Genomic DNA, 26,915 nt, shown 5'->3' with positions numbered 1-26,915 from the left:
TTCTCCAAAATTTAGAAACTGTGCATTAATTTTATTCCTCTTCTTACTTTTAGATGTTTGGAAAGTGTCATTACAAACTGGAAAGTCTTCCACGTTACAGTTCCCTCATCACAGACTATGGAGTCTGTGATACGGGCTCAGCACTTCCACGTGCCTGTCTCTGCACCTCTGGTAAGGAAAAGAACACTTAAGAATTCTCTTGGTAGGGGCCATCCATTCCCACATGCTATTTCCTAATCCTTCTGGAATATCTATCTTTTGCCATATTTTGACAATTCTCATGCTACTTCTAAAAGTCTTGCCACACTACTACCCTACCTACAAACACGTCCATCTTTGCGTGAGAGTTCCTAGGGTTGATCAATTTCTGAGATGATCCTCTGTAGGTCTAAATTGTTTCTTCTATTGTGGTTCCAATTCCATGGGCTCCTACTCCTATTTTTTATGTCTCTTTCACATTTTAAGATACTGACCACAGGCAGCATACTCACACATCATCCTCACTCTGGGAGCTTATGAACATTTAGGGTCTTAATGACCACCTCCTTACAGCCCTGGTCAGATCTTCAACCCTGTTTCAGCTGCTGTCCATGTAATGTGTCCACTGGTAATGCTGCCAACCTTACTGGCTGTTCTTTCTTAGCATCCCTTGCTGGTGCTTCCCTGTCCAACTCCCTAGATACTGAACTGATATTCTACAGGGCTCCCTCCTGGATCCTCGTATTGCTGCACTGTCTCTGGAGCAGTGCTGTCCAGTCGAACTACAACGATGATGTTCTATATCCACACTATAACAATAAGGTGGCTAACTGCCACATATGGGTGTTGTGTGCTTGAATTGTGTCCAGTGAAGAAGGACCTAAATTTTTAGTTTATTGAAACAGCCACATGTGACCTGTGGCTACTGTATTAGACAGGACTACTCTAGAGGATTTCATTCATTCCTTTTCACACTCTAGGGGATTACATTCATTTCTTCCCATGGCTTTATATATCTTCTGCTCATATGGTAACATCAGGGAATCTGCACAGCTGTTCCCTGTTTTTCCTGTTCTTAATACAAGTGGCTCTTTCTCATACTTTAAGTCTTAACTTTAACTTTAGCTCTTAAGATAGGCCTTTGCTGACCATCTACATAAAGTAGGCCTCCCTCCCCATCACTCTCTTTCTCAGTACCGTGTTCATTTCCTTCATAGCACTTACCAATTTTTAATAATTTTGCTTAATTTTTTTGGTTGGTCTCTTGCACTAGGCTAAATGTTCCAGGAAGGCAGGGGGCAGGTCTTATTGTTTACCCTGCATTTGGCACAGTGCTTTGCACACAAGTAGGTACTCAATAAAATTTACTTAATGAACAACTTTCCCCAATACCTGTTCACATCAGTCATTTCCATTTCCTGGTTCCATGTGGTACACAGCAAAATTTTTACTGTTATTAGATGTTACCTTAGCTGGACTATGCTGGGCCAAGTTCTCCTTACTATATGACCTTAGCTTTCGACAATCAGGACTCTGAAATTGTTAATGTTTGTAATTTTCAGGAAGCAGAAGTTTGGTCCAAGCAGTCCCTTGGCTTCTCTTCCTTGCTCCTTAGTCAACAATTAGACTAACCAGCTGTGAGGTTATAAAGTGGGATACCTAATTAGCAGTAAAACAAACTGCACTATCTGAAAAAAAGTGGCTTTAAAGGTGAAGAGTCTGGAATGGATGTTTCAAATCTGTTTTGGTCAGCATTCTTCTCCCCTGATAGGGCCGCTGGTCTTCTAAACCTTTAAGATGGTTAGTACTACTAATATCCTGCATGTCTTCATAGTTAGTACAAACAGCTTGCATCCTCTTTTCAAAACATTAATATTTTATAAATTCCTGATTTTAAGTAGAGTTAGTTAATTTTGGAATTCCTTACTTTCCTGCATAGGTTCTATGTGTTCCTAACATTTACCTTTGATCTCAGACCTAAAGAGGGCACTTGTGACTCTGATGCCAAGATATGGGGTTATACGTGAACTTTTCAACTGTTGACTGGATGAGGCTACCTAACAGAACATTAGCCATCACCAGAAAGTCGCCCTCCCTTGGTAATGGGCCCACAGCTTATTTCGGGATGCTAACAAGGTGTTGAGTAGGGACAGACTGGGAGAGGATTTAGGATAGCAGTGTGATGAGAAAAGCTGCAGCTGTACAGATTTTTATGAAAAAAAAAAATCTCTAAATGGGTTTACATCTGTTTAATCCCAGAGTGCTGTCTCATAACACAAAGGTAATCAGGTCTCCCAAGAATGCACAACCTGGCTACCTTCAGCTGCTTTCCCTAGGTTACCTTGGTGACCTCAAGTAGGACAGCTTCTGAGGAAGGAAAGGTCCTGGAGTTGGCAATGTAACTGCAATGTCACCTACATCAAGTAAGGTTTTCAGTGAGGTAGACTTATGAAAAGTGGTATTAATAAATATTTGTATATAGAGAAAGAATATCTCCAGAAAGACATACAACAAGTAACAGTCATTGCCTCTGGGGAAGATAACTGGGAGACAGGAGTGACAAGGAAATTTACTTTTCATTTAATACTCTTTTGAACTATTTCGATTTTTTTTAATCATAAACATGTTATATCTAGCAATAAATAAATAAATAAATAAGTTTCAAAACTTTAAAAACATAAAAGAAATGCAATGTTGGCCCTCAAAGAGCCATTCGGCTGGAGTCAAGACTAAGAGACATGAGACTATTAGAAAAATATAAGACAGCAAATAAATACTAACTTAGATGGTACTGATTACAAGTAGAAGAAGAAGAGAGGTCTGCTTAGTTGAAGAAGCTGGGTCTTACATAATGAAGGTAAACTAAAAGCCCAGTAAAACATGAGCAGATAAAAATGGGTAGAGGCACAAATACATACAATTAAATAAAGAACAGTAGAGTTTGGAGTCAGGTAAGCCTGGCTCCAATCTCAACTCTAAAACTTACTAGCTGAGTGACCTTGAATGAATTTTATAATCTCTTTCAACCTCAGAGTTCTCATTTGTAAACTGGGGAGAAGACTACCTACCTTAATAGGATTGTTATGAAAATTAAAGAATGTATGTAAAGTCGTTAGCACAGAACCTGAGACACAGTAGATGCTCAAATAAATTGGGCCTAGCATGAATATGGTGGAACAGGCAGACCAGTTTTGCTAGAGTAATGGTATCTGTTCAGAAGGGACAAGATAATTCTGGTTATAACAAATTGTGGAAGGTCATCTCATTTTGTCTCTGGGGTTCCTGTAACATAAGAATTATAAACAAGTATCACCATTACACATTCCCTAATGTTCAAGAAGGTGAGAGGTCTGATAGTTATAGGGTTTCTCTCTAGCATGGCGCCTCTGGTGCTTAATCAAGACAGAATTCTGACTGAAGGCCTTCCCACAGTCATTACATTTATAAGGTCTTTCCCCAGTATGGATTCTCTGATGTCGGATAAGGTGTGCCTTGCAAATGAAGCTTTTCCCACAGTCAGTACATTCATGAGGCTTCTCCCCAGTGTGGACCCTCTGGTGCTGAGCAAGATCTGAGTTCCACATGAAGCCTTTCCCACAGTCCTTACATTCGTAAGGCTTCTCCCCAGTGTGGATTCTCTGATGTCGAAGAAGGGCTGGGTTTCGAGTAAAGCTTTTCCCACATTCTTTACATGTGTATGGTTTCTCCCCAGTGTGGATACGCTGATGTTGTGTAAGGCTTGTGTTCTGACTAAAGCCCTTCCCACATTCTTTACATTCAAAGGGTTTCTCGCCAGTATGTATTCTCTGGTGCCGAATCAGGTTTGACTTCCAAACGAAGGCTTTAGCACATTCTTGACATTCATAGGGTTTTACCCCACTGTGAATTCTCTGATGTGCAATGCAATGTGATCTAAAACTGAAAGCTTTCCCACATTCCTTACATCCATAGACCTTTTCTCCATTATGAGTTCTCTGATGTTGATCAAAGTCTTCATTTTGATCAAAACACTTGCCACATTCTTCACATATATAGAATACCTGCTCACTTAGAATTTTCTGATGTACACCAAGGTGGGTATTGACATCAGTATTCTCTGAACTCTCTTCTACTGAGATCATCTCATCCTTGACAGTCACTTCTATAATATCATTAGTAGTGTTCTCCACACGTCCCCCATTGAGGTAGCCAGGCCATCTCCCTAACCTGCTTTTCTCCTCTTTACAGGTTTTTCCACACCAGAATTCCTGGGAGCCACACCACTGTGGTCCACTTGATAACACCATGAGGTCCTGTGCTTCCTCAAAAATTTCCTCCTTCATAATAAAATCTTCTTTCTCACTCGTCAGCACACTCTCTGAAAGAAGAAATCAGAGCTGCAAATGTCATCATTACCCACGACAACGTGACTAAGGTCATCAAGTGATATTAATATGTCCATTTCTCTCCAAGTGCCATCCATGTCTCAGTGGCCCTGTCCTAGCTGAAAATGGCAAGCATAGGGCTAACACATAGAAAGCAACCAAAAGCAAAAGACAGAAACTGTACAAAATCCCTCAGGGCCATGATTTCCAGCACCAGATCAAGCACAGGGTAAGCTCTCAGAAAACAGCCAAATTGAACCTAAGGGAAACAAGTCAGAATTCCTTCAAAGTAGCTGAGTCCAATTTATAACATGAGAAGGGTCTGGCCAGCTAGTTCAGTTTGTTAGAGTGCAGCCTTGTAATACCAAGGTCAAGAATTCAGTTCCCTGTACCTGACAGACATCAAAATAATAATAATAATAACAGCAACACTATATATATAATGTATATCATAATATACATACATTTTTTGTATATATATAAATTATATATATATATATAAAAACATAAGAACAGGCCAGGACTCGGGGCCAAGGACCTGCTGAGAAATCAGGAATCCTTTGTGGTATACCTGGGGAAACTGAACTTGTCACACACTGAAGGCAGCAGCAAGAAGGGCCTTCCTAATACTTTTCAACACTAAAAGGAAGTGTGGTCTTCTCATTCAAACCAATCACCAGGTCTACCATGAAAAGTGCTTCCCCAAACTACTTTAGGCAGAGTTGGGCAAAGATTCCATCCTCTTTGCTCCCATTGTCTCTTACTCATACCTCTGTTACAGAATCATTATTTTTATGTAATTATACATTTATGCATAAGTCCCATTACACTATGAGTCCGTCCAGGATAGTGGCCATATATTATTTGATTTTTAATCCCTAGCAACTAATGCAATGACTAAAATACAGCATCTACATTAAAAACATTGGTTTACCATAGAAGTGAGATGGGTAGGCCATCTGTTCAGTGTGCTAAGACCCAAGACCCATCCTAATTTAAGTAATTAATCTTGTCTTAATGGGAGCTGGAAGCTTAGGGTTTAAGTTTCCTCTTGATTAATTTGTTGATTTAGGGATTTTGGAGGGCCATTTATTTATAACATTCATGGCAAAATGGATTTTTAACATTTTACAAAGAAAAGACAGAGGAAAATGTGTGACGAAGAAAAATGCTCATTTCCCTCTCACTTACCAGAACAAATTAGTCTTGGACCCTCTCCTTGCAGTTTCAGGTTCAATGCCTCTTCCACCTGCTCAAGATGGGAGATCCCAGCAGGCTTAAGAAAGAGATTTCCTGCCAGGGTCAAGATACAAATAAGGCTGGCTCAATTGGAGGAGTGGGGCTCATTAGGAAAGGAGCAGAGATGGAAGTGGTAAGGGGGAGAATGAAGGTGGGCGGGAAGATTGGTAACACAGATGACCAGAAATTTAAGTGGGATAAAAATATAAAGTGCATAGGGAAGTTGCGATTCCCTCAATTCCCAAAGACACAAAAACATATCACTCATTTTAGTACGTCAAGAAGAAATAGGAAAGACTAAAGCCTTTTCTGCACCTGTCCCTATGAAATGAATGCAAGTTCACATAGAAAAGAATCAGGACAGGATGGAATTTCAAAGAGCTGTTCTTGAGCACTTTCTGTCCAGTCAGGCTATCCTGGGAAACCATAACCTCTTGGTTTCCTTCTTTCCTATCTATTTACATATTGCCTTCTCATTCCGTAAAGGATCAATGATGGGTCTCTCTGTGGCATCCATAGGAAATGGTCTCACAGCCTCACTCAGGAATTTCCAGAAGTCACTTTCTATTCCATGACACCTCTATTCACAAAGGTCCAGTATAATAAACTTTACTCCAGCCTTAGCTAAGATGTGTCTAACTCCCATCCAAAGCCTCCTAAGAAACAGATCAATTCTACACCTTCAAATGATGACCTTCCACATTGCTGAAGCTGGGTACTATGTGTCTCTTGAGTATTATCTTCTCTAAGACAAAAGAGGACTTTGAGTAGGGAGAGATGTGCTCTAAGGAAGTCTGTTGCTGGTCAGGGAGTTAGTTTTGCTCAAGGAATAATTTGGCTGTTGGTTTTCCGCATAAAGCAAAGTAAACATGGGGAATTCCCTTGGGTGGCAAAGAGAGGAAGCCCTGAGATCACAAGAGAATGTGGAATACACTGTGGTTTTCTCCCTACATCCATTCTACCCCTCCCCATTGTGGAGTAGCCATGCCCTTCGTGGGGGGCAGTGGGTAGTGGTGATCCCAACTCCAGCTCCTATGGTAAGCCCTGATGGTAGGTATAAGCCAAGCAGGTTAATCCCATCCCATTCACTACATGGGAGATTGGTTCAGGGATCAGCAATTCAGGCCAAGTCAGTCAGTGCACAGTATTTCCCCAGCCAAGTGATTGACTTAGAGCTGGCGTATGATTTAAGGTGGTCCATTAGACCAATATTTGGGACTTTGATTTGCAGTGGTAAAAGCCTGAGGATGTCCTGCCCTATTTCTTTCCCTAGGTATGAAGAAGCAGAGTCCTGATCACAACTACCTAACAAGCATGAGAGAAGCCAGATTGTAGACAAAGCCAACATACAAGGAGACAGAGCAGAGACTAACATTCTGATCAAAGTGTGCCTGCAGCCCACTCTACCTATGCACTTCCCAGCTACATAAAATAATAAATTCCTTTTTATTGTTTAATCAAGTTTGAACTGGGTTTTAATACTTGCAATCAAGAGTATCCTAATATGGAAGGACTGCCAGACACAGCAAGGAACTGTGAGAATGGAGAGGTAAGGGCACAACTCAAGTCTCACTGTGCCTGCAGAAGAGCCCTGTGGGAAGAAGATGAAATGAGGTCAGGGAGGCAACAGGGAGACAAAGTTCTCACCAGAAAACTGAGAGCAAGAAAGCCCTGTGATGGACCTAAAGTAATCCCAGGGCTTTCCCCATCAGCAATCCTTGAGGAGTAGGAAATATTTTCCTGAGGGTTATTGAGATTTCTTGATTTCTAGATGGTCTCTATATCCCAAAATGCAGTCAGAACCTGGAAGACTATAAGCAGGCCAGGAAAGGAGAAAGCCCACCTCAGGTCAGAGAGTAAACAAAAAATTCAGGGAGTAAAGCTAAATGGTGGCCATAATAAGAATAGCAGAGATGGGGAAAGGCAACACAGGTGAATGAAGATGGCACAAAGAGGTGCCAGAATGAATAAAACAAGGACTCAAGAAGACAAAAAACCATGGGAACACAGAGGAAAAGGAATCCCACTAGTGTCTACATACTTATTACATTTTAAAGATCAAGACAAGGGAACTGGTCAGATGACTGGCACGTGTGTCCTCACTCACCTGAGGGGCCCCTCGGGTCCTCTCCATCCGGAGCTCCCCGAGGAGCTGAGCACCAGGGTGCTTCTCCTCGCTCCAGCTGGGAAATCAGAGCCGGTTTGGGAAATGGAAATGCTGCTTGAGGGGAGGGAAATGGGACAGGCAGGTGAGTGGGGTGATACAGAGCAATCCCAGGGCTCCTCCCAGGCCTGTGTCTTCAGGGGCAGGAGGGGAAAGAAGGGAAATAACTAGTGAGAAGAAGAAAAAGAAGTTGAGGGTAAAGGGCAGGAAACCTGGGGAGAGGGGCCAGGAGGTTTACAAAGGTCAGAAAGCTGACAGAGTACATAAGAGGTGCCTAATTACAGTCAGCAAATGGATTACTTCATTCATAAGGGAATTAGACTTTCTTGTCCCCTCCCTGCCAGAGCTTCCAAGTTCAGAAATCTGCATGAGGATGCTCAGTACTGGGCCAGATCTCCCAAACTGAGGGAGTGGGGAACTGAAGGCTAAGTGGGGCACCGGGGACCTGCTGTCTTCCCACTATTCCCACAGCATGGGGGTGAGGGGCTGGGCAGCTCTCACTCTGAGGCAAAGATGACCTGTGTGAGGCACAAATTGATACCAGGACTTCCCACTTCCCAGCAACCAGTGAGGCTGGGTCACTAAGAACCCAAGAGCCTGAAGCTGCCACTGAGCTGAGGATCATCAAAGACTCCTATGCTTTTGAGAAAGAAGGAGCCAGGAAACTGAAGGGTGCAGGCAGAGCCCAAAGGAAGAGACCCTTACCCAGGGAAGCCACAGCCTCATAATTCTCCAGCATCACGTCCCTGTACATAGTCCTCTGAGCAGAGGCCAGGCCAGTCCATTCATTCTCAGAGAAGTAGATGGCCACATCCTCAAAGGTCACTGACTCCTGAAACAAATTTGTTTAAATGCCCTAGGACATTCCTGGTACCTAGTCCTGGAGAAGGGGCAGACAGGGCACCAAGAGGTAGTGGCAGGGATGCCTGCTGGGTTTCTGGATTCTGAATGTCTAAGGGAATTCTCAGCAGAAGAGTTATGCCTCCTACTTACAAAGATATAAGGAATCAGCCATCAATTTTCTCACATCTCTTCATCTTTATTTCAGCAAACATCCTCTCATCTTTTTTGTGTCTCTGCAAAAGTTTTCTCTTTTCATCCCTATACCCCAAACCATCATCTGTACTCTAGGTCCCATCCTTTCTCCACAGTGTGTCACCAGACCTTGATAACAACTATTATTTATTGAGCCTGTGCCAAGCACTTTACATATATTACTTTGCTTATGCCTCACAGCCTACAAGGAAGGTATTAGATCTATTTTATAAGCTCAGAGAGATTAACTTCCCCCAAAGTTGCAGAACTGAGACAGAATCCAGGCCTGTTTGACTCTCTGGCTCTTACCTATCGTGCCACACTGCCTGCTATCCTCTGCTGCCCATGTGTAGGACCGTTTCTTCTCCCTCTCAGTCACTGCCACCAGCCAAAAGGCAGCTAAGGACTCCTCAGAACACTCAGGCTGCTCTGGAGACTGTACTCAAGAGGACAGAACCTAACTGTGACTTGACTCCCTGCACTCCCTCACCCTTCACACACTCTCTAAAACATCCCACCCTGCTCTATTCCCCACATCCCAATCTCAATGTCCCCTTTTTCTAGATCTCTAGGAGCCTCAGCTCCTGCATCATCTTTCCTTTCTCTCTCACCCTCTTTCTTAAGAAACACAAATAGTGCTAACCTACAGCCATCAAGACTTCCTGTAGTTCCCAGCCACTGCCTCATTTCAGGATCTCTGGTTCCCTGCTAGGGAGGAGTGATTCTGGTCCAATTCTCGGTGGTCCTTGCCCTACAAAGTCCCCACAGCAATCTACCCAGCACCAGCACTCCATGGCTCAAAGTCTTTGGCTAGCTCACCTTTGCCTAAGTCCAAATTCCTCTGCACTGCAGACAATCTCATTCACTACTCAGAAATGCAGCTTCCCTGCCCACCTGAGACAATCAGGATCATCTGCCACTACCACCTTCATATCCTATCCTCTCGCCATTGTGTTGGGAAACCAAACTGTTTCCTCCCCACATCTGAGCCCTTGCACCTGCAGCTCCACTTGCCTCCATTTCCAGTTCCTCCCTCCTGTACCTGCTAATTCCTGTTCATCCTAAAACCCAGCTCAAAAACAACCACCTCAGGAAAACCAGCCTCATTCTGATCATCGGTCGCCGCCTACAGCGCGGTGAACACCTCGGCCCCAGCAATGGGCTCATGCCTGTGCCGCTGAACGTCTGTCCCCTGCCTGTCCCTCGAGGTTCCCCACTCTAGGTTACACCCCAGTTTGCCGGCCGCCGCACCGTCCCCCTCTCCGCCTCTTATCTGGGCCTAGCGCCCAGGGCAGGGCCGGCCCCGCACTCACCGGGCGCGCCCGGTCCGGTGCGGGCAGTCCCGGCAGCAGCTCGAGGACAGGGCCGGGAAGTGCCCCTCTCTCCAGGGACGCGACCGCCATGACCCGGGCCACCAGACACGGGGAACGTGCCCCGGGCCCAGGGACTGCCCAGGGTCGGGGAGGGGCGCTCCAGGCCCTGGCGGGCCTGACACAGCGCCTCGCGCCCGGTAGCCACCCGGGCAAGCCCCAGGCTCCAAGCTCCAGGACCCGCCAGCCCCGCCAGCCCCAGGGCCGGCTTCCCCAGCTCTGCGCCGGCCGCACCTCCGCGCCCGGTAGGCTGAGGCTGCCGCCCTCCGAGCTCCGGCTGCTCTAGGACTGCGGAGGGCGCTGCGTCTCTGTGGTGCTCCCCCCGGCGCCCTGGTGCGGACCGATGCGGACGGAAGGTCGCACGGGCTCTCTGGACTGCGCCTGTGCATGCATCGGCCTCCCTTTCCTAGTTTCTACACTCCCAAAGAACAGATTACGCCCTTGACATCCTCAGCCTTGTGCCTCTAATGTCCGCCCAATGTCTAGAACCTCTTGGGGCCTAATTTCTTTAAGTGCCAAGGAATATTTGTTCAATAAATGAATGAATGAACGTTGAACCAGTTTTTCAGTTCAAGAAAGTAAAGCCCAGAGAGAGGAAATGGCTTACCTAACATCACACAGCATGCCAGGAAGTTAAAATTTTAAATGGAGTTATGGCAATAAATTGATGAATTAAGAGGCCAGGAAAAGAGAATAAAAGAACCACAGCGACTCAATTTAAAAAAAAAAAAAAAAAAAAACTTACTTGTTTTCTTCTAACGCAAGATTAAGGGCTTGACAAACAGACTCTCATGTAGATACGCTTGGGACGAGGGAAGCCTCAATTGGCCAGGTGTGAAATGAATACGAGTGCACCCTACCATAGGATTGGGGCCGCCCCAGAGAGCCCCCGCTAAGGCAATGCCCAGTGAAGCTTTGGGGACAGGGCCAGCCCCAAAACTCCAGCCTGGAAGAGACACAAGCACGAGACTCCAACTCCAAGCAGCATGAGAGCTGCTTTATGGGCCTTGCTTAGCAAAACTGTAAAGGTGGGGTTGCCTGGAGCCTTGGGGATCCAACCCCTACCCCATTGTGTCTGGAAGCTGGAACAAGGAATCAAGGAAGATTATTCTTCAGCCTTTAGTTTTTTGTTTCTGTTTTTGGTTTTTTGGCGGGGAGCAAGGCGGCTGGCTGGCACAGGGATCGAATCCTGAACCTTGGTGTTATCAGCACCACGCTTTAACCAACTGAGCTAAACAGCCAACTCCCAGCCTTAAGATTTACTGTTGTTTGCCCAGTTAGGTTTTGGACTTACTTGGGACCGTTACCCTTTCTTCTTTCCTATTTCTCCCTTTTGGAATAGGCGTGTCTATCCTGTCCTTGTCCCAGCACTGTACTTGGAAGCACATAACTTGTTTGATTCCATAGGCTTATAGCTGGACGGGAATTTCTCTCAGGATAAATCACACTTTTGAGTCTCACCCATATCTGTTTAGATGGGACTCTGGACTTTAAATTTTGAGGTTGGAACAAGTTTAGATTTATGGGCAGGCTGGCCATATAGCTCAGCTGGTTAGAGCATGGTGCTGATAACACCAAGGTCCAGGGTTCGAAAACTGTACTGGCCCACTGGGGGGGAAAAAAAAAATTGCAGGGCTGTTGGAATGAAGTGGAGTGCATTTTACATGTGGGATAAACATGAATTCTAGGATACCAGGGGCAGAATTCTGTTGTCTGATTGTGTCCCTCCAATATTCATGTTGAAACCTAATCCCTATTGTGGTGGTATTAAGAGGTGGGGCCTTTGGGGAAGGAATTAAGTCATGAGGGCTCCACCATCATGCATGGAATTAGTGCTCTTATAAAAGAGTTTAAAGAGATTCCCCAGCCCCTTTTGCCAGTGAGGACACAACAAAAAGGTGTCATCTATGAGGAACAGGCTCTCATCAGAGACTGAATCTGCTGGCACCCTGATCTTGGATCTCCCAGCCTCCAGAACTGTGGGCAATAAATTTCTATTGTTTATAAATTACCTAGTCTAAGCTATTTTGATATAGCAGCAGGAACAGACTAAGACAGAAGGGTCCCTTGCAATTCAATATGATTTTAAGAATTAGCTTTTCCATGTCTGTGAAAAAAGCTATTGGAATTTTGATAGGGATTGCACTGAATCTGTACATCATTTGAGGTAGTATTGACATCTTAACTATGATAATTCTTCTTTTCTAACCATGAATTCAAGATGTCTTTTCATTTATTTAGGTTTTCCTTAACTTTTCAGCAGTGTTTTGTAGTTTCAGCATACAAATCTTCCCCAACCTGGGTAGATTTATTCTTAAGTATTTAATTCTTGTAGATGCTATTGTAAATAGAACTGCTTTCTTAATTTGCTTTCTGGATTGTTCATTGGTGTATAGAAACACAACTGATTTTTCTATTTTGATCTTGTGCCCAGCAACTTTGGTGAATTAGTTTACTAGCTCTACTAGTTCTCTTTTGGATTCCTTGAGATTTTCTATATATAGGAGCATGTCATCTGAGGATATAGTGTTACCTCTTCCTTTCCAACTTGGATGCCTTTTATTTCTTTTCCTTCTGTTATTGATTTCTACATTCACCCTCTTGTGGTTGGAAAAGAAATGTTGTATATTATCTATCTTTTAAAATCTATTAAGACTTGTTCTGTGGCCTAATATTTGGTCCCTCTGAGAGAATGTTCCATGTGCATTTGAAAAGAATGTGTAGTCTGCTATCTACTTCCTGTCTCTGTGGATTTGACTACTCTAGAAACCTAAGTAAGGCATGATACGAGGGATCATATAATACTTATCCTTTTGTGACTAGGTTATTTCACCTAGCATAATATCTTCAAGGTTTATCTATGCTGTATCGTCAAAATTTTCTTCTTTTTAAAGCTGAATATTTCACTTCATGTATATACCACATTTTATTTATTCGTTCATCTGTCATTGGCCACTTGAGTTGCTTTCACCTTTTGGCTAATGTGAATAATGCTATGAACGTGAATGTACAAATATCTTGAGTCACTGATGCCACTTTTTGGGGGGTATATACCCAGAAGAGGAATTCCTGGATCATGTGGTAATTCTGTGTTTAACTTTTTGAGGAATAACCATACCATTTTCCACAGAGGCTGCAATTTTACATCCCACCAGAAATGACAGGGTTCCAGTTTCTCTACATCCTTACCATCCTCTCCATTACTGTTATTTTCAGTTTTTTAAAAATTATTTTTGTTTAATAGCCCTCTTAATGAGTGTTAAGGGGTATGGATTTGTCTTTTAGACAGTCTCTTTTTTTTCGTGGCTGGCCGGAATTGAACCCGTGACCTTGGTGTTATGACTATGCTCTAACCAACCAAGCTAACTGGCCCGCCTGGTTTTGTATTTTAAATCATAGAAAAAATTAAGAAGTGGTTACAAATCAAAATTATTAATTAAAATTCAGTATAAAGTCTATTTCCCTCAGTGGTATGCTGGTAAGTTGGCACTCTGAGAAAAAAAGCCCTGATTTGTAGAGTTTGCCGATTTCCATGTTGTAGATAAATTGCTCCCTGGCCAATTTCAAGCCCCTACCATGAGTGCCCAATGAACAATCATTCATCGTATCCTCAAGACCCAGAACATTGCCTGGCACATAGTAAATGCTTTATTTGTCAAATGGAAGAATAATGCTCTAATCATTAACCATGTACTTACCTTTCCCAGAGATCTTTACTTCTCCATGTAGCTTTGAGTTACTATCTAGTTTACTTTCATTTTAAACTTAAGGGACTCCCTTTAGCATTTCTTGCAAAGCAGATCTAGTGATAACTCTCTCAGCTTTTGTTTATCTGGGAATGTCTTGATTTCTTCCTTATTTTTGAAGGACAGTTTTGCCGGATACAGAATTCTCAGAGGATTTCTTTGTGTGTGGTGGTGGCGGGGGGGGGGGGGGGGGTTCCCTCAGCATTTTGAATATATCAACATGCTGCCATCTGCCCTCCATGTTTTCTGGAGAAATTCACCATGAAGGTGCTTTACTGCTGAAGATACTGCCTGATTGCAGTGGGGATCCAACCAAGTATTTTACAAAGTTCTTCTTGACATTTGGGGGTGTGGCAGGGGAAAGCATTTATATTCCTGGCCACTCCAAGCTGCTCTGAAGAACACAATCAGTGAAATCACATCCTTTATAGTTGCAAATACCTGCTAACAACTCCAGTATTTTCCTGAGGCCTTGGCATAAGAATGAATTGAAGGTCAGTTTCCAGACAGCATGTCCACTGGTATTCTAGGCTTCAAGACTGCCTGAGTTGTTCCTGCACTGATATATCAAACTGGACTTTTTTCTTCAAGCACATCTCACCAGCTCTTTAGATACCTTTCTCCATACTGTGCCCTTTGCCTGAAATATCTTACCTTACCATTCACAACCTGACCATATATATCATTACTAGCCCAGCTAAAATCCCTCATTTTTCATAAGCCCCCTTCCTACCCTGTTCTCTTTCCCCCAATAGGATGTGACACTGCTCTGAGAATCCACTGGCAGTTGGTGTGTACTTCTTTTATTATTGTGCATTTGATATATAAGTACTTATTTCATTTTCTTGATAAATTGAGCTCTTGGAGAACATTTTTAAATCCATCTTTGTCTCCCCCATTGTTGTGGATTGAATGGTGTCCCCCAAAGTCCATGTATCAGAAACTTAACCCTCACTGTGACAGTGTTCAGAGGGTGGGAAATCCTACCATGATAATTGAAAGGTAGGGCCTTGAAAAGATAGATTGTGAGGACCATGCCAAAGTAAATAGATTAATCCAGTTGATTGTTTAATGGTCATGGGCATGGTTCTGAGGGCTTTAATAGAAGGGGTGAGGAGTTAGAGGAGTTAGTCTCTCTCTGCTCTGGCATTCTTGCCATGTGATACCCCGAATTGCTGTAGTCATCTCACCAGATGTGTTCCCTGGACTTTGTCTTCCCAGTCTCTGAAACTATAAGCAATAAATATTGTTTCTCTATAAATTACCCAGTTTCAGGTATTTATGTTATAAGCAACAGAAATGGACTAATACATCCATAGTGCCTAAGATAGTACCTTACATATGGTAAGCCTATAATACATGATTTATTGATATGGACTATGGAACTGTACACTACAACTTGTTTTCCTAGCCCCAATTTCTCTCATGTTAGGTTCTTCTAGCTCACTTAGCAGCAAATCTTGCACAAACTGGCTGTATTTGATGCTTGGCTCTGCAATGTAATATATGTGTGACCAAGGGAGAGTTCTTCTCATGCCTGGGCCCCAAAGTTCCCATCTGTAAAATAAGACTCAATGCTTGCAATAGTAATCAGAGATGGAATTAGATCATTATTCCTCCATTCAATAAATAAAGCATTTACAAAAAAAAAAAAAAAAAAAAAAAACCCGGCCCATGGCTTACTTCGGACAGTGTGGTCTTGATAGCACCGAGGCCATGGGTTCGGATCCCTATCTAGGGATAGCTGGTTGCCTCACTTGGGAGAGCATGGTGCTGACAACACCAAGTCAAGGGTTGGGATCCCCTTGCCGGTAATCTTTAAAAAAAAAAAAAAAAAAGATCCCCCTACTGGTCATCTTTTAAAAGCAAATGAATGAATAAATAAATAAATTAAAGCATTTACTATGTGCCAAGCAAAGTGCTAAGTCTTGAGGATATGATGAACAATTGTTGATTGGGCACTCTTATGGTAGTGGCTTGAAATTGGGCAGAGGGCAATTTATCTACAACATGGAAATTGGCAAACCCTACAAATCAGGGCTTTTTTTTTCCTGAGGGCCAACTTACCAGCATACCACTGAGGGAGATAGATTTTATACTGAATAGACAACAACATGAGACCATTTCACATAAGGATAAATGTCTTGAAAAAACTAAAATAGGGTAATGTGGCTACAATGTAACTGAAGGGAGAGGCTACTATAGGATAGTCAGGGAAGGCCTTTCTCATAAGGTGAAACTTGAGCTGAGGCCTGAATGATGAAAAGAAGCCAGTCATGGAAAGAGATAAAGAACATTTCAGGTAGAAAAAACAAGTGCAAGAACTTGAGTAGGGCCCTAGGACAGACAGGATGGTACAGAGGATGGAGAAGAGCTCAAGTTCTGAAGTAAACAGACTGGTTAGAATCTTGGCTCTGCCATTTGCTAGTGGCACAATTCTGGGCAATTACTAACCTCTTGAATTCAACTTTTCCACTGTAAGATGAGGGTATTACTGTTTCATAGGATTGTGCGCATAAAGGCATTAACATAGCAGGCCTGAGGCTAAAAGTCCTGCTTGCAAGTGAGGCCCTTGGCTGGGGTCTGGGAAATTCATTCTTGGAGTGTACCCAGTCAACACTTAATTGACAAGGGTAATTCATTATACCTAGACTGTACAAACGATATGATGTATGCTGAACACCTACCTTCCTTCTAGGAGTCTGGAATTTTGTTATGTGCTAGGCCAGTCCCCTGATAAAAACCTTGGGCTCTGACTCTCTAGCTTCCCTGGGCAGAAATATGGCACACATGTTGCTGCCTTTTCATTGCTAGAAGACTGAGCTCTGTGTGATACCTCATGGGAAGAAGAAAGCATTAGGAGAGTACACGTGGATTCCTCCAGACACCACCTGTCTTTTCCCCTTATGATCCGGTTATGTATCCTTACGACAAAGCTATAATAAATCCTAGTCATGACTACAACTATATGCTGAGTTGCATGAGTTCTTCTAGGGAATCTTTGAATGCAGAGGTGGTCTTGGGTACTCACTAATATATGATATGAGGATGTGTGTGATAGTGATGGTCTTGGTAGCAATGGGAATGATCAACATAGAGCCATACACAGGATAGAAGATCGATGTCAATCATTCCAGTTCCCACCCTATCCCTCCATCCTCTCCCACTATATGCCCTCATATCTCTTAGCCTTCTAGTGAATGCACAACCCAATACCTTCATAATGTTGGAGTGGGCAGGACTGAAGCCATGTTGGGACCTAAAACTGTATGGGCTATAGGCAAACTTTAAAAGGACACAGTTTTTTCCTAGCAAGAATTTCTCTGAACTCTCTTTTCCCATGGTTATTTGATATTTTGAACCTTGGTTATGGGGCAAGACGAAATTATTTACATAAATGTAAAGTTGCTTTCTAGCCAGTTTGAAGCTGCAAACTTGCAGAGCCGGGAAACCAAGAAAAACATCAATAAAGCTACATTGATTCCATCCCTCCAGCAGGACCATGAGATAACAGCAAGGACAGGAGCAGAATCCAGACGGAGTCTTATTGAAACTTTGCACCCGAGACACTGCATGAAGCCCTCGCAGCTCACGTGCCCCTTCTTCCTGCTTTTAATTTCCCACATTCCATTCCTTCACTCCCTTCTTTAAAAACCCCTCAGTAAATCTGAGTCTTTGAGATGGCTTTAGTCTGGCCATTCTCCTTCAGGTTTACCGGAGAGATGGGTTAGCCTAACATCTCTCCTCGGGTCACTGGTATTCCTGAATAAAAGCTGACTTCACCAACATTTGACTTTTGAGCGGTTTGTTTTTGAAAGGGGGAAGGCAGCCGGACCTGGGATCCTGGTAACAATAGCATCTCACTCTTTAAGCACGTCAAATGTAGCCTCCTGTTTTGACTTATCAGAATAAAGAGGTGAAATTAAATGTCCCAGGTTAAGTCATGAGTTGGTGACAGAGTTGAGAGAAGAACGCAGGTTTGCCTTTTATGTCCTACACTGGCTTCACTGTCACCTGGTATATGTGATGCAGGACAGGAGTAAGCACAATTAACCTTGAGCCAGGCTGTCAAGAACCCACCTGCCATGGAGGGTTTTCCTTCTCCTGGAAATAGAGAACGAACTTGGAAAGGTAGGGAAGCCATAAATAAGCCCAGCCCTAAGTTAAACGATTACTATCTGATCTAAAGGCGGGGTAAAATAAATTCTCTCCCGCCTTTCCATTTCAGTGGTACCGCTCACTCCTGAAGTGAGACAGTGGGCAGCAGGTGGCTCCCACGGGAGGAGCAGTCCCTATCACCCAGGGTTGGAAAACAGAGCAAGTGAGTCTCAGCGGAGAGCCGGCGCATCCGGACTACAGAACCCACAGCGGAGAGCCCCAATACAGGAACCAGAGCAGGTAAACCATCTTCAGGTTGGAGCCCAGTTGCTCAAAATTCCAGAATATATAAGGAAAGAGAAGACATGAGTTCGCACGAAAGCAGAGACCTTCTTGGACCCGATCTAGAGGAGAACTCAATCCACGCCCCTGCCCACCATGGAACGTGCGAATGAGGTGAACAAGCAAGGCACCTCAAAACCGCTGCAGGAGAGCCGAAATGATGCTCCCGCTAGGCTTGTGCGATGAAAAGTCCCAGGGGTCTCGGCCGAAGTGGTGACTTCGCTCAGCGCGCACTTCGTAAACAGCGGCGGCGGGAAGAAGGCAGTCCTCTTCGCTCGTCCCACCCCGACCCCGACCCACTCCTTTACTACGGCTCCGGAGACTACCAGAAAGACACACAGCACCGGGGACAAAGCCCGGCAGACCGACGGACCACAGTGGGTCGCCCGGCAGCTGTTCCGCAGCCGGAAATGCGTCACCGGCTCCCGCCCCGGGCCCGCGCCTCCTCTAGCACGCCTGGAGGCCGCCTCTGCGTATCGTTGGTCCTTCCTCGCCTCCCTCCCACCGTCGTAACCCCGCCCAACGCCTCCCGCGGAACCGGGACTTCCGCACAAGTCAGAGGCGTGCTGCGGCATCTCGGTCCTCATTCTGGATCGCTTGTCCCCATCCCCTCCGGAGGGCTGAGAGGGCAGCCGTGTGGGCCGACTTCCCAGGGAAGGCCAGCTTCTGCCCAGGAAGAACCAGTATTCGCTAGCCGTCCTCCGTGGCCGGACCAGCTGGAGTGAGAAAGCTTCAGTGCCGCGTGTGTCAAAGCCTGAATCCTCACTGAGCCCGCCCGGCCTGCACCCTGATGGAGACTCATCCCCTCCTCTGAGCTCTCCAGCCACACTGGCCCCCAGGGTGGGTGTGTGCCCCGCACCTTGGAACGACCCTGCCGCATCCATCGTGCAGCACCTCCCTCTTCCGCGCTAGCACCCCAGCACACAGAACACACATTGGTCTTGTCCAGGCCTCCGCTTAATCACCACCTGATCAATGTGGCCTTCCTGACTCCCACCTCCCTTGGCCCTCTGCTCTTGCAGCGCTTAACACAGTTGTAATTATTACTTTGGGCAATGGTTTGCTATCTTTCTCCCTCCATTAGACCATAAATTCCAAGAGGGCAGGGGCTGTGTCTGTCTCATTCAAGGCTATATTCCCAGCTCTTAGCAAAGTTTCTGCCAGTAAGTGACCGATAAATATCTGTTGAATGGATAGATGGGGCTGCTCCAAGGAAGGATATAGCATGAATGGATGAGTGAGCGTGAATGAATGAAGGTAAGAATAAATATAAAACCTACTTGCTGTGGATTGGATGTCCCCGCAAACTCATTGAAACTTAATAGTGAGTTTCACTATTCCACTGCAACAGTAAGAGGATAGGAAATCTTATTATGGTAATTGAAAGGTGGGGCCCTGAAGAGGTGATTAGATTGTGAGGACCAGGCCCTAGTAAATGGGTTAATAAATTGATGGTTAAATGGTGGTCATGGGCATGGTTGTGAGGGCTTTAAAAAGATAGCCAGTGAGGAGGTTAGCTCCCTATCTGCTTCTGCCATCTGCCATGTGATACCCTGCTTTTCTGTGAAGAGTCACTACGCACCAAGGTTCTCACTAGATGTGTTCCCTGGACTTTAAAACTGTAAGCAGTAATTATTATTTCTTTACAAATTATCCAGTTTCAGGTATTTCCGTTTTTGTTCTGTTTTGTTTTGTTTTTATAAAAGATGACCAGTAAGGGGATCTTAACCTTTGACTTGGTGTTGTCAGCACCACACTCTAAAGTGAGCAAACTGGCCATGTGTTTTAGTCCGTTTTGTGTTGCTATAACAGAAATACCTGAGACTGGGTAATTTATAAGCAATAGAGGTTTATTTGGCTTACGATTCTGGGACAGCTGCATCTGGCACGGGTCTCGGGCTGCTTCTACTCATGGTGGAAAGTAGCAGGCAGCCGGCGGGCAAGAGCAGGTCACATGGTGAGAGGAAGCAAGAGAGAGAGAGAGAAGGTGCCAGGGTCTTTTTAAGCAACAAGCTCTCACAGGAACTAATAGAGCAAGAACTCACTCATTAATCCCCCGTCCCCTAGGGAGAGCATTGATCCATTCATGAGGGATTAGCTCCCATGACTCAATCAGTTTCCAACACTGCCACATTGGAGATCAAATTTCCACATGAGTTTTGGAGGGGACAACATATCCAAACTCCATCACCATCCCTATATGGGATCCAAACCCATGGCCTTGATATTATCAGCACCACACTCTCCGGAGTGAGACACGGGCCGGCCCCGACATATTTCTGTTATAAACAACAGAAACGGACTAATACAGTGCTCCATCCATTAAAAACTACAGGAAATAGTTCAGTTCATTGGATTGGCCCACAGACATTTGTGACTGTGAATTCTAAGCCTAAAGAGAGTTGATGCTGCTGAGTACTGGCTGTGATTGCCTTTAGCAATCAGAGAAGGCTTCCCAGAGGCAAAGTGTGGACAGTTCCAGCTCCGGCCAAGGGGAACCACACTCAGCAAAGAAAACTCACTCAGGAGGGCATAGGGACACCCTTCAGTTGTCTGAGGAGCCAAAGTCTCTGTTTACAGATTAGAAAGTTAAAGAGTAATTTGGGAATTATCAGGACTGATTGAATTGAGTCTGACCTCACCTATTTCAACAATGAGCTAGGCTGCCTGTTTTCTAAAGCCTTGGGGTCAATGGTACAGCTTTCTCCTTGAGCCTGCTGGTGGGGACCTGGCCTGACACCTCACAGAAAGCCCCTAACCAATCGTCAGTTTACCTTAGTGCCCCAGACCAGGGAAGCTGTCAGAAAAAGTCCCCACTGTACTCTGAGCCTAGATCCTCATTGTAAAATGAAGTGACTGGCTAAGGTCTCTGACATTTCGTAATTCTAGGATTCTACTTTCTTTTCTTGTTAGAGAAGTATACAGGAAAGGTAATTGGACCAATGGGAGGGCTCAGGGGAGAGGCTCAGAGAGTGAGGGCTGAGCCTCTGCTTGAGGGGTCTTCAGTCTAGGAGGCTCTGTGAGCTTCTTCAGATGGACTCATGCACACTATACTCCCAGATAAAATCAGCATCTCCTCCATCAGCTCAGCCTTCCCAGGGCCTAAAGCCTCAGCATTGGTGTCTATTTCCTTTGGGTTAGGGTATCAAAACCTCCTGTGGAAAGACATACATTCATTCTTCACTTACCTTTGACTGTGTATAATCTGTGTACACAGAGCTAGGAGCAGACATGACTCCAACTAGGCCCTGCCCCCTCAGCAAGCCTCTTTGAGACCAGAAGGGAAGACAGACTTGGAAAAGGATGAGAAGATAACAGAGCTGCCATGGGGCCCAGGGGTGGGAACAAAGATGAGAAAACGCTTTAGGATACAAACTGACATATATCAAACACTAACCTGAGCCAGGCACTGTTTGAAGTGCTTTTCATGTGTTATCTTTTTTGTCTCACAACAGCACCTATGAGGCACTATTATTATCCCCATTTCACAGATGAAGGAATGGAGGCTCAGTGAAGTTGAGTAACTTGACCAGTGGGGCCTATTAGGAATGGAAGCTTTAGATGAGTCTTTTAAAAAGAAAGGAGTGGATGTAAAATTTTGGAAATGCTTGGTGCATTTCTACTGAATGAACTGGCAAATAAATGAATGCATGAGTAAATAAAGGTGTGAACGATCAGTCGTGGGGATTGGAGTGAGCTAACAGCAGGCTGCTATGGTTGAATTGTGTCCCCCAAATGTTCATCCCCACTGTAACAGCATTGAGGATGGGAAATCCTACGGTGGTAATTTAAATAGATGATTAGATTGTGAGGACCATGCCCTAGTGAAAGGATTGATCTTTTCATGGAATAATAAACTGACAGTTTACTGGGTGGTTATGGGCATGGCTCTGATGGCTTTATAAAGGCAATGACTGAGCAGCTTAGTTGTCTCTTGCTCAAGCCATTCACCATGTGACAACCTGCATTTCTTTCTTTCTTGTTTTTTTTTTAAAGATGACTGGTAAGGGGATCTTAGCCCTTGACTTGGTGTTGTCAGCACCACGCTCTCCCGAGTGAGCCAACCAGCCATCCCTACGTAGGGATCCAAACCCATGGCCTTGGTGTTATCAGCACCACACTCTCCCAAGTGAGCCACGGGCCAGCCCTCAAACTGCATTTCTGTGAAGAGTTGCCACACACCAACAAAGCCCTCACCAGATATATTCCCTGGATTTTCAAGCTACCAGACTCTGAAACTGTAAAGAATAAATTTCACTTCTTTATAAATCACCCAGTTTCAGGTATTCTTTTATAAGCAACAGAAAACAGACTAATACATAGGCTTAGATAGAAGGTTCCAGAGCTGAGTCTGAAAGGGACAAAGCAAAGCATGACACTAGAGAGCAGTCTGTGACAATAACTGGAGGCTCCCTGTGTGCTTCCTCTTTTCACCGCCTCCTCTTCCCACGTGACCAGGATCTGTCAGGCTTTAAGTTCGGAGGAACATTTTGCCCCCAGTCACTGTCTTACTAGGGTTATTTGCTATAACTTGTGGCCACAGGGCAAGGTCCAGGTGGACAGATCTTTCTATCTGTGACTTATCAAAGCCTTCCAAAGCTCTCCTGTCACCCAGAAAACGGTGTGTCTGTCTGGAGCTTAACCTGCAGGAGCATACCCATGGCGCTCTGGGTTCCAGTGCTGGGAGCCCTGCTGATGTTCATTGTGGCATACCTGTGCCTGCCGGGGCTGTTCCGACAACGCAGGCCTCAGGAGCCCCCTCTGGATAAGGGTGCTGTGCCCTGGCTGGGCCATGCCATGGCTTTCCGGAAGAATATGTTTGAATTCCTGAAGCGCATGCAGGCCAAGCACGGGGATGTGTTCACAGTGCAACTAGGAGGCCAGTATTTCACCTTTGTCATGGACCCCCTCTCCTTTGGCCCCATCCTCAGGGATGCACAGAGAAAACTAGACTTTGTGCAGTATGCACGAGAACTGGTGCTGAAGGTATTCGGATACCAAGCATTGCCTGAGGACAACCGGATGATACACTCAGCCAGTGTCAAGTATCTGATGGGGGATGGCTTACAGGAGCTCAATAAGGCCATGCTGCACAGTCTGTCCTTGGTAATGCTGGGGCCCAATGGCCGGAGTCCGGATACCAGTTGCTGGCATGAGGACGGCCTCTTTCACTTCTGCTACAATACCTTGTTCAAGGCTGGCTACCTGAGCTTGTTCGGCTACACCAAGGACAAGGAGCAGGACCTGCTACAGGCAGAGGATTTATTTGCACGGTTCCGCAAGTTTGATCTACTTTTCCCCAGGTTCGTCTACTCCCTGCTGGGGCCCCAGGAGTGGCTAGAAGTGGGCCGACTCCAGCGTTTCTTTCACAAGAGACTCTCTGTGAACCACAGCCTGGAGAAAGATAGCATAAGCAAGTGGATATGGTACATGCTTCAGTTTCTGAGGGAGCAGGGAGTAGACGCAGCTATGCAGAGCAAGTTCAACTTCATGATGCTATGGGCCTCCCAGGGAAACATCGGACCTACTAGTTTCTGGGCCCTCTTATTCCTCCTGAAGCACCCAGAAGCCATGCAGGCTGTGAGGGAGGAGGCCACCCACGTCCTGGGTGAGGCCAGGCTGGAGGCCAAGCAGTCCTTCGTCTTTGAATTCAGCGCCCTGCAGCACACCCCAGTGCTGGACAGCGTGCTAGAGGAGACACTGCGGCTGGCGAGTGCACCTACCCTCCTCAGGGTGGTGCACGATGACAACTCTATCCTGAAGATGGCCAGTGGCAGGGAGTACCTCCTCCGCGGTGGAGACATCGTGGCCCTCTTCCCCTACCTCTCCGTGCAAATGGACCCTGACATCCACCCCGAGCCCACTGCCTTCAAGTACAATCGCTTCCTCAACCCCAATGGCAGCCGAAAAGTGGACTTCTACAAGGCGGGCACGAAGATCCACCACTACACCATGCCTTGGGGCTGGGGTGTGTCCATCTGCCCTGGGAGATTTCTGGCCCTCAGTGAAATGAAACTCTTTGTCCTGCTCATGGTCACACACTTTGACCTAGAGCTGGTGGACCCTGATACACCTGTGCCTGCTGTGGACCCACAGCGCTGGGGCTTTGGTACCACACAGCCCAGCCACGACGTGCGCTTCCGCTACCGCCTGCAGCCTATGAAGTGAGCTTGGCCAAACCAGCCGCAAGCCTGGCCACCGGATTGGGTCTCCCACCTCTTCTCAGCCCTCTGCAGTTCCAGACCCCCACTGATCAGCCCTCTCTCTGATTCTGTGGCACCGCTACCTCTGTCCTAGTTGTCCCCTGCGCTCTCTGGCCTCCTTGTCATTTCACAAGCATATTCTCTCTCTCTCTCTCTCTCTCTCTCTCTCTTTTGTGTGTGTGTGTGTGCATGACTGGCCAGTTCTCAGACAGAACCCTGGACTTTGGTGTTCTCAGCTCCCCACTCTAATCAACTGAGCAAACCAGACAGCCCACTTATCACTCTCTGTTTAAAACATCATCTCTCAAGGCCCAGGAAGGTGCAGGACCTTCCTCTCATGGCAAGTCTGGTAGAAGGGGAAATATCCATGGGTAACTCAGTTTGGGAGAAGATACGTGCCTTGAAAAGTCCTGCAGTGCAGAAACCATTTCCTGTGAGTATCATGTTGGGAACATTGGCCTCCACTCTCCCACCCCACTTTATGTTTTTCCACAATAATTATTCCACATCCTTTGGGACTCAAGTTCTAGAACAGTGTCGTCCAATAGAAATCTGAGGCAGGCCACATGTGTAATTTTTAATTTCCTCATAGACACATTTTTTATAAAAAGTAAAAAGAAATGTAAGACTCAATTTTATAGTATATTTTACCTAACCAGATAATACTACATATTAACATTTCGACATGTGATCAACATAAAAAATATCGATGTAATATTCTTACATTCCTTCTTTTGTCCTGTCCTCAAAACCTGCTATGTACTTTACCCTTGCAGCTCTTCTTAATTCAGACTAGCCACATGCCAAGTGCTCAATAGCCACGTGTGGCTCGTGGCTACTGTATTGGATAAACAGGTCTAGAGAAACGCTGCCCTTAATGTAGGCGTTATTCAAGGTCCTTGCCTTCTGCACCTCCACCTCAGGGTGGCTTCAGCCCTTTCTTGGTTTCCACAACCATTGCTGAGCTCAGAGCTTTCTCCTGACCCCAGACCCCCAATCTCCCCATGGGACCCTCACAGCACCTCTGACTCAGCTTGTCCCCCACAGAACTCAGCATCTGTCCCCCCGCCTCTGCCCCAAACCCTCCCTCCTCCTGGTTTCCCTGATTGTCTCTGCTCAGGACACTGCCACCAACTCCATCCCCCAAAGTAGATACCAGAGACACCCTCACCTCCTCCCGCCTCCTCACCCACATGCAATCAGGCCCAGTCCTGTCAGCTCAAGCTCTGTGATGGCTCTGAAATGTGCCCCCTCTTCCCCATTCCTGCTGCCATTCTTATACCTGTGACTTCTGCATTCCTCTCCACACCAGATCTGTTCTTCCGCTGCCCCAGCCCCCTGTTCACACTGCTACCAGAGACCTTTCTCCTAAAATGCCTGATTGTCATGCTTTTACTTTCAGGTTTCCCGTGGCCTCCACAAACCTGACATTTAAGTTTTCCCACAGTTGGTCCCGAAATTTCTCAATCCAGTGCAATTCAACTTTGCCAACTTTCTCCAGGGGGGCCACCCCTAAAGCAGAGGCATTGCTTTCCCTGCCAACCCACTGCTAGCTATTCTAGGAAGCCTTCTTGGATTTCGTCCACCCCATCCTCTGGCCAGAAATGGTTTCTATCCCCTTGGATTCCCCCGGCACTGTTAGTATCACAGCACATGTGTCATATGCAATTGCTTTCTATGTCTTGATTTTCTCCCACTGCTTTTTGACCCAGGATGAAGCCCATGAGGGCATAGTGTCTCATTCATTCATGTATGAACCCCAATTCCCTAAATGTGGATTAAATGATAGAAACCTGACTTCCAGTCGCGGCTAGTTTACTTTGTGTCCTCAAATTGTTCCCTACCCCTCTGTATTAGTCCATTTCTGTTGCTTATAACAAAATACATGGAACTGGGTATTTTATGAAGAAAAACAAAATTTATTGCTTATAGTTTCTGAGGCTGGGAAGTCCAAAGTCCATCCAGTGGTGGCAACAGTGACCCAGGGGTCTCACATTGCAAGATGGTGGAAGCAAAGAGAGCAGCGGAGAGAGACTCTCCTCTTCTTTTAAAGCCCTCAGAAACATGCCCATGACCACCATTTTTAGTCCATTCACTTCTTCAAGGCCACCCCTTTCAATTACCATAATAGGATTTCCCACCCTCTTAACAGTCTCAGTGGGGGTAAGTTTCCAATACATAAAACCTGGGGAACACAATTCAAGGTTCAGTGAGTTTTGGGGGGGTGCATAATTCAATCCACTACACCCTCCCTGGCCTCAGCCCTGTGACATATGAAATGGAGACAATCCGCACTGCCAGGCATTCTTACCAAGACTGGGAGGGTGTTGCTACCAGAGTTGCAGCTGGCTGATGGCAGGACCCTTTCTGGGGCT

At 45.5% G+C, this 26,915-nt stretch overlaps 2 protein-coding genes across 2 annotated transcripts; one reads left to right on the top strand and one right to left on the bottom strand.

Annotated features, from left to right (window-relative positions):
- Window positions 1-2,701: 2,701 nt before the first annotated feature.
- Window positions 2,702-10,420, bottom strand: ZNF662 (zinc finger protein 662). Its single transcript, XM_063114874.1, has 5 exons — window positions 10,095-10,420; window positions 8,452-8,578; window positions 7,690-7,800; window positions 5,535-5,636; window positions 2,702-4,336 (listed from the first exon to the last, which is right to left on the bottom strand). The coding sequence occupies exons 1-5, from the start codon at window positions 10,182-10,184 to the stop codon at window positions 3,306-3,308; spliced, it is 1,461 nt and encodes a 486-aa protein (XP_062970944.1). The 5' UTR covers window positions 10,185-10,420; the 3' UTR covers window positions 2,702-3,305.
- A 12,576-nt stretch (window positions 10,421-22,996) lies between these two features.
- Window positions 22,997-24,505, top strand: LOC134390282 (5-beta-cholestane-3-alpha,7-alpha-diol 12-alpha-hydroxylase). The gene has a single exon (XM_063113495.1). It carries the CDS (start codon window positions 22,997-22,999, stop codon window positions 24,503-24,505), a length of 1,509 nt encoding a protein of 502 aa, XP_062969565.1.
- Window positions 24,506-26,915: the final 2,410 nt, after the last annotated feature.

Source organism: Cynocephalus volans, chromosome 11 (genome assembly GCF_027409185.1).
Source record: "Cynocephalus volans isolate mCynVol1 chromosome 11, mCynVol1.pri, whole genome shotgun sequence".
Taxonomy (NCBI): Eukaryota; Metazoa; Chordata; class Mammalia; order Dermoptera; family Cynocephalidae; genus Cynocephalus; species Cynocephalus volans.
Note: the sequence above shows the minus strand (reverse complement) of the source record. Positions and strands in the feature narration are given on the sequence as shown.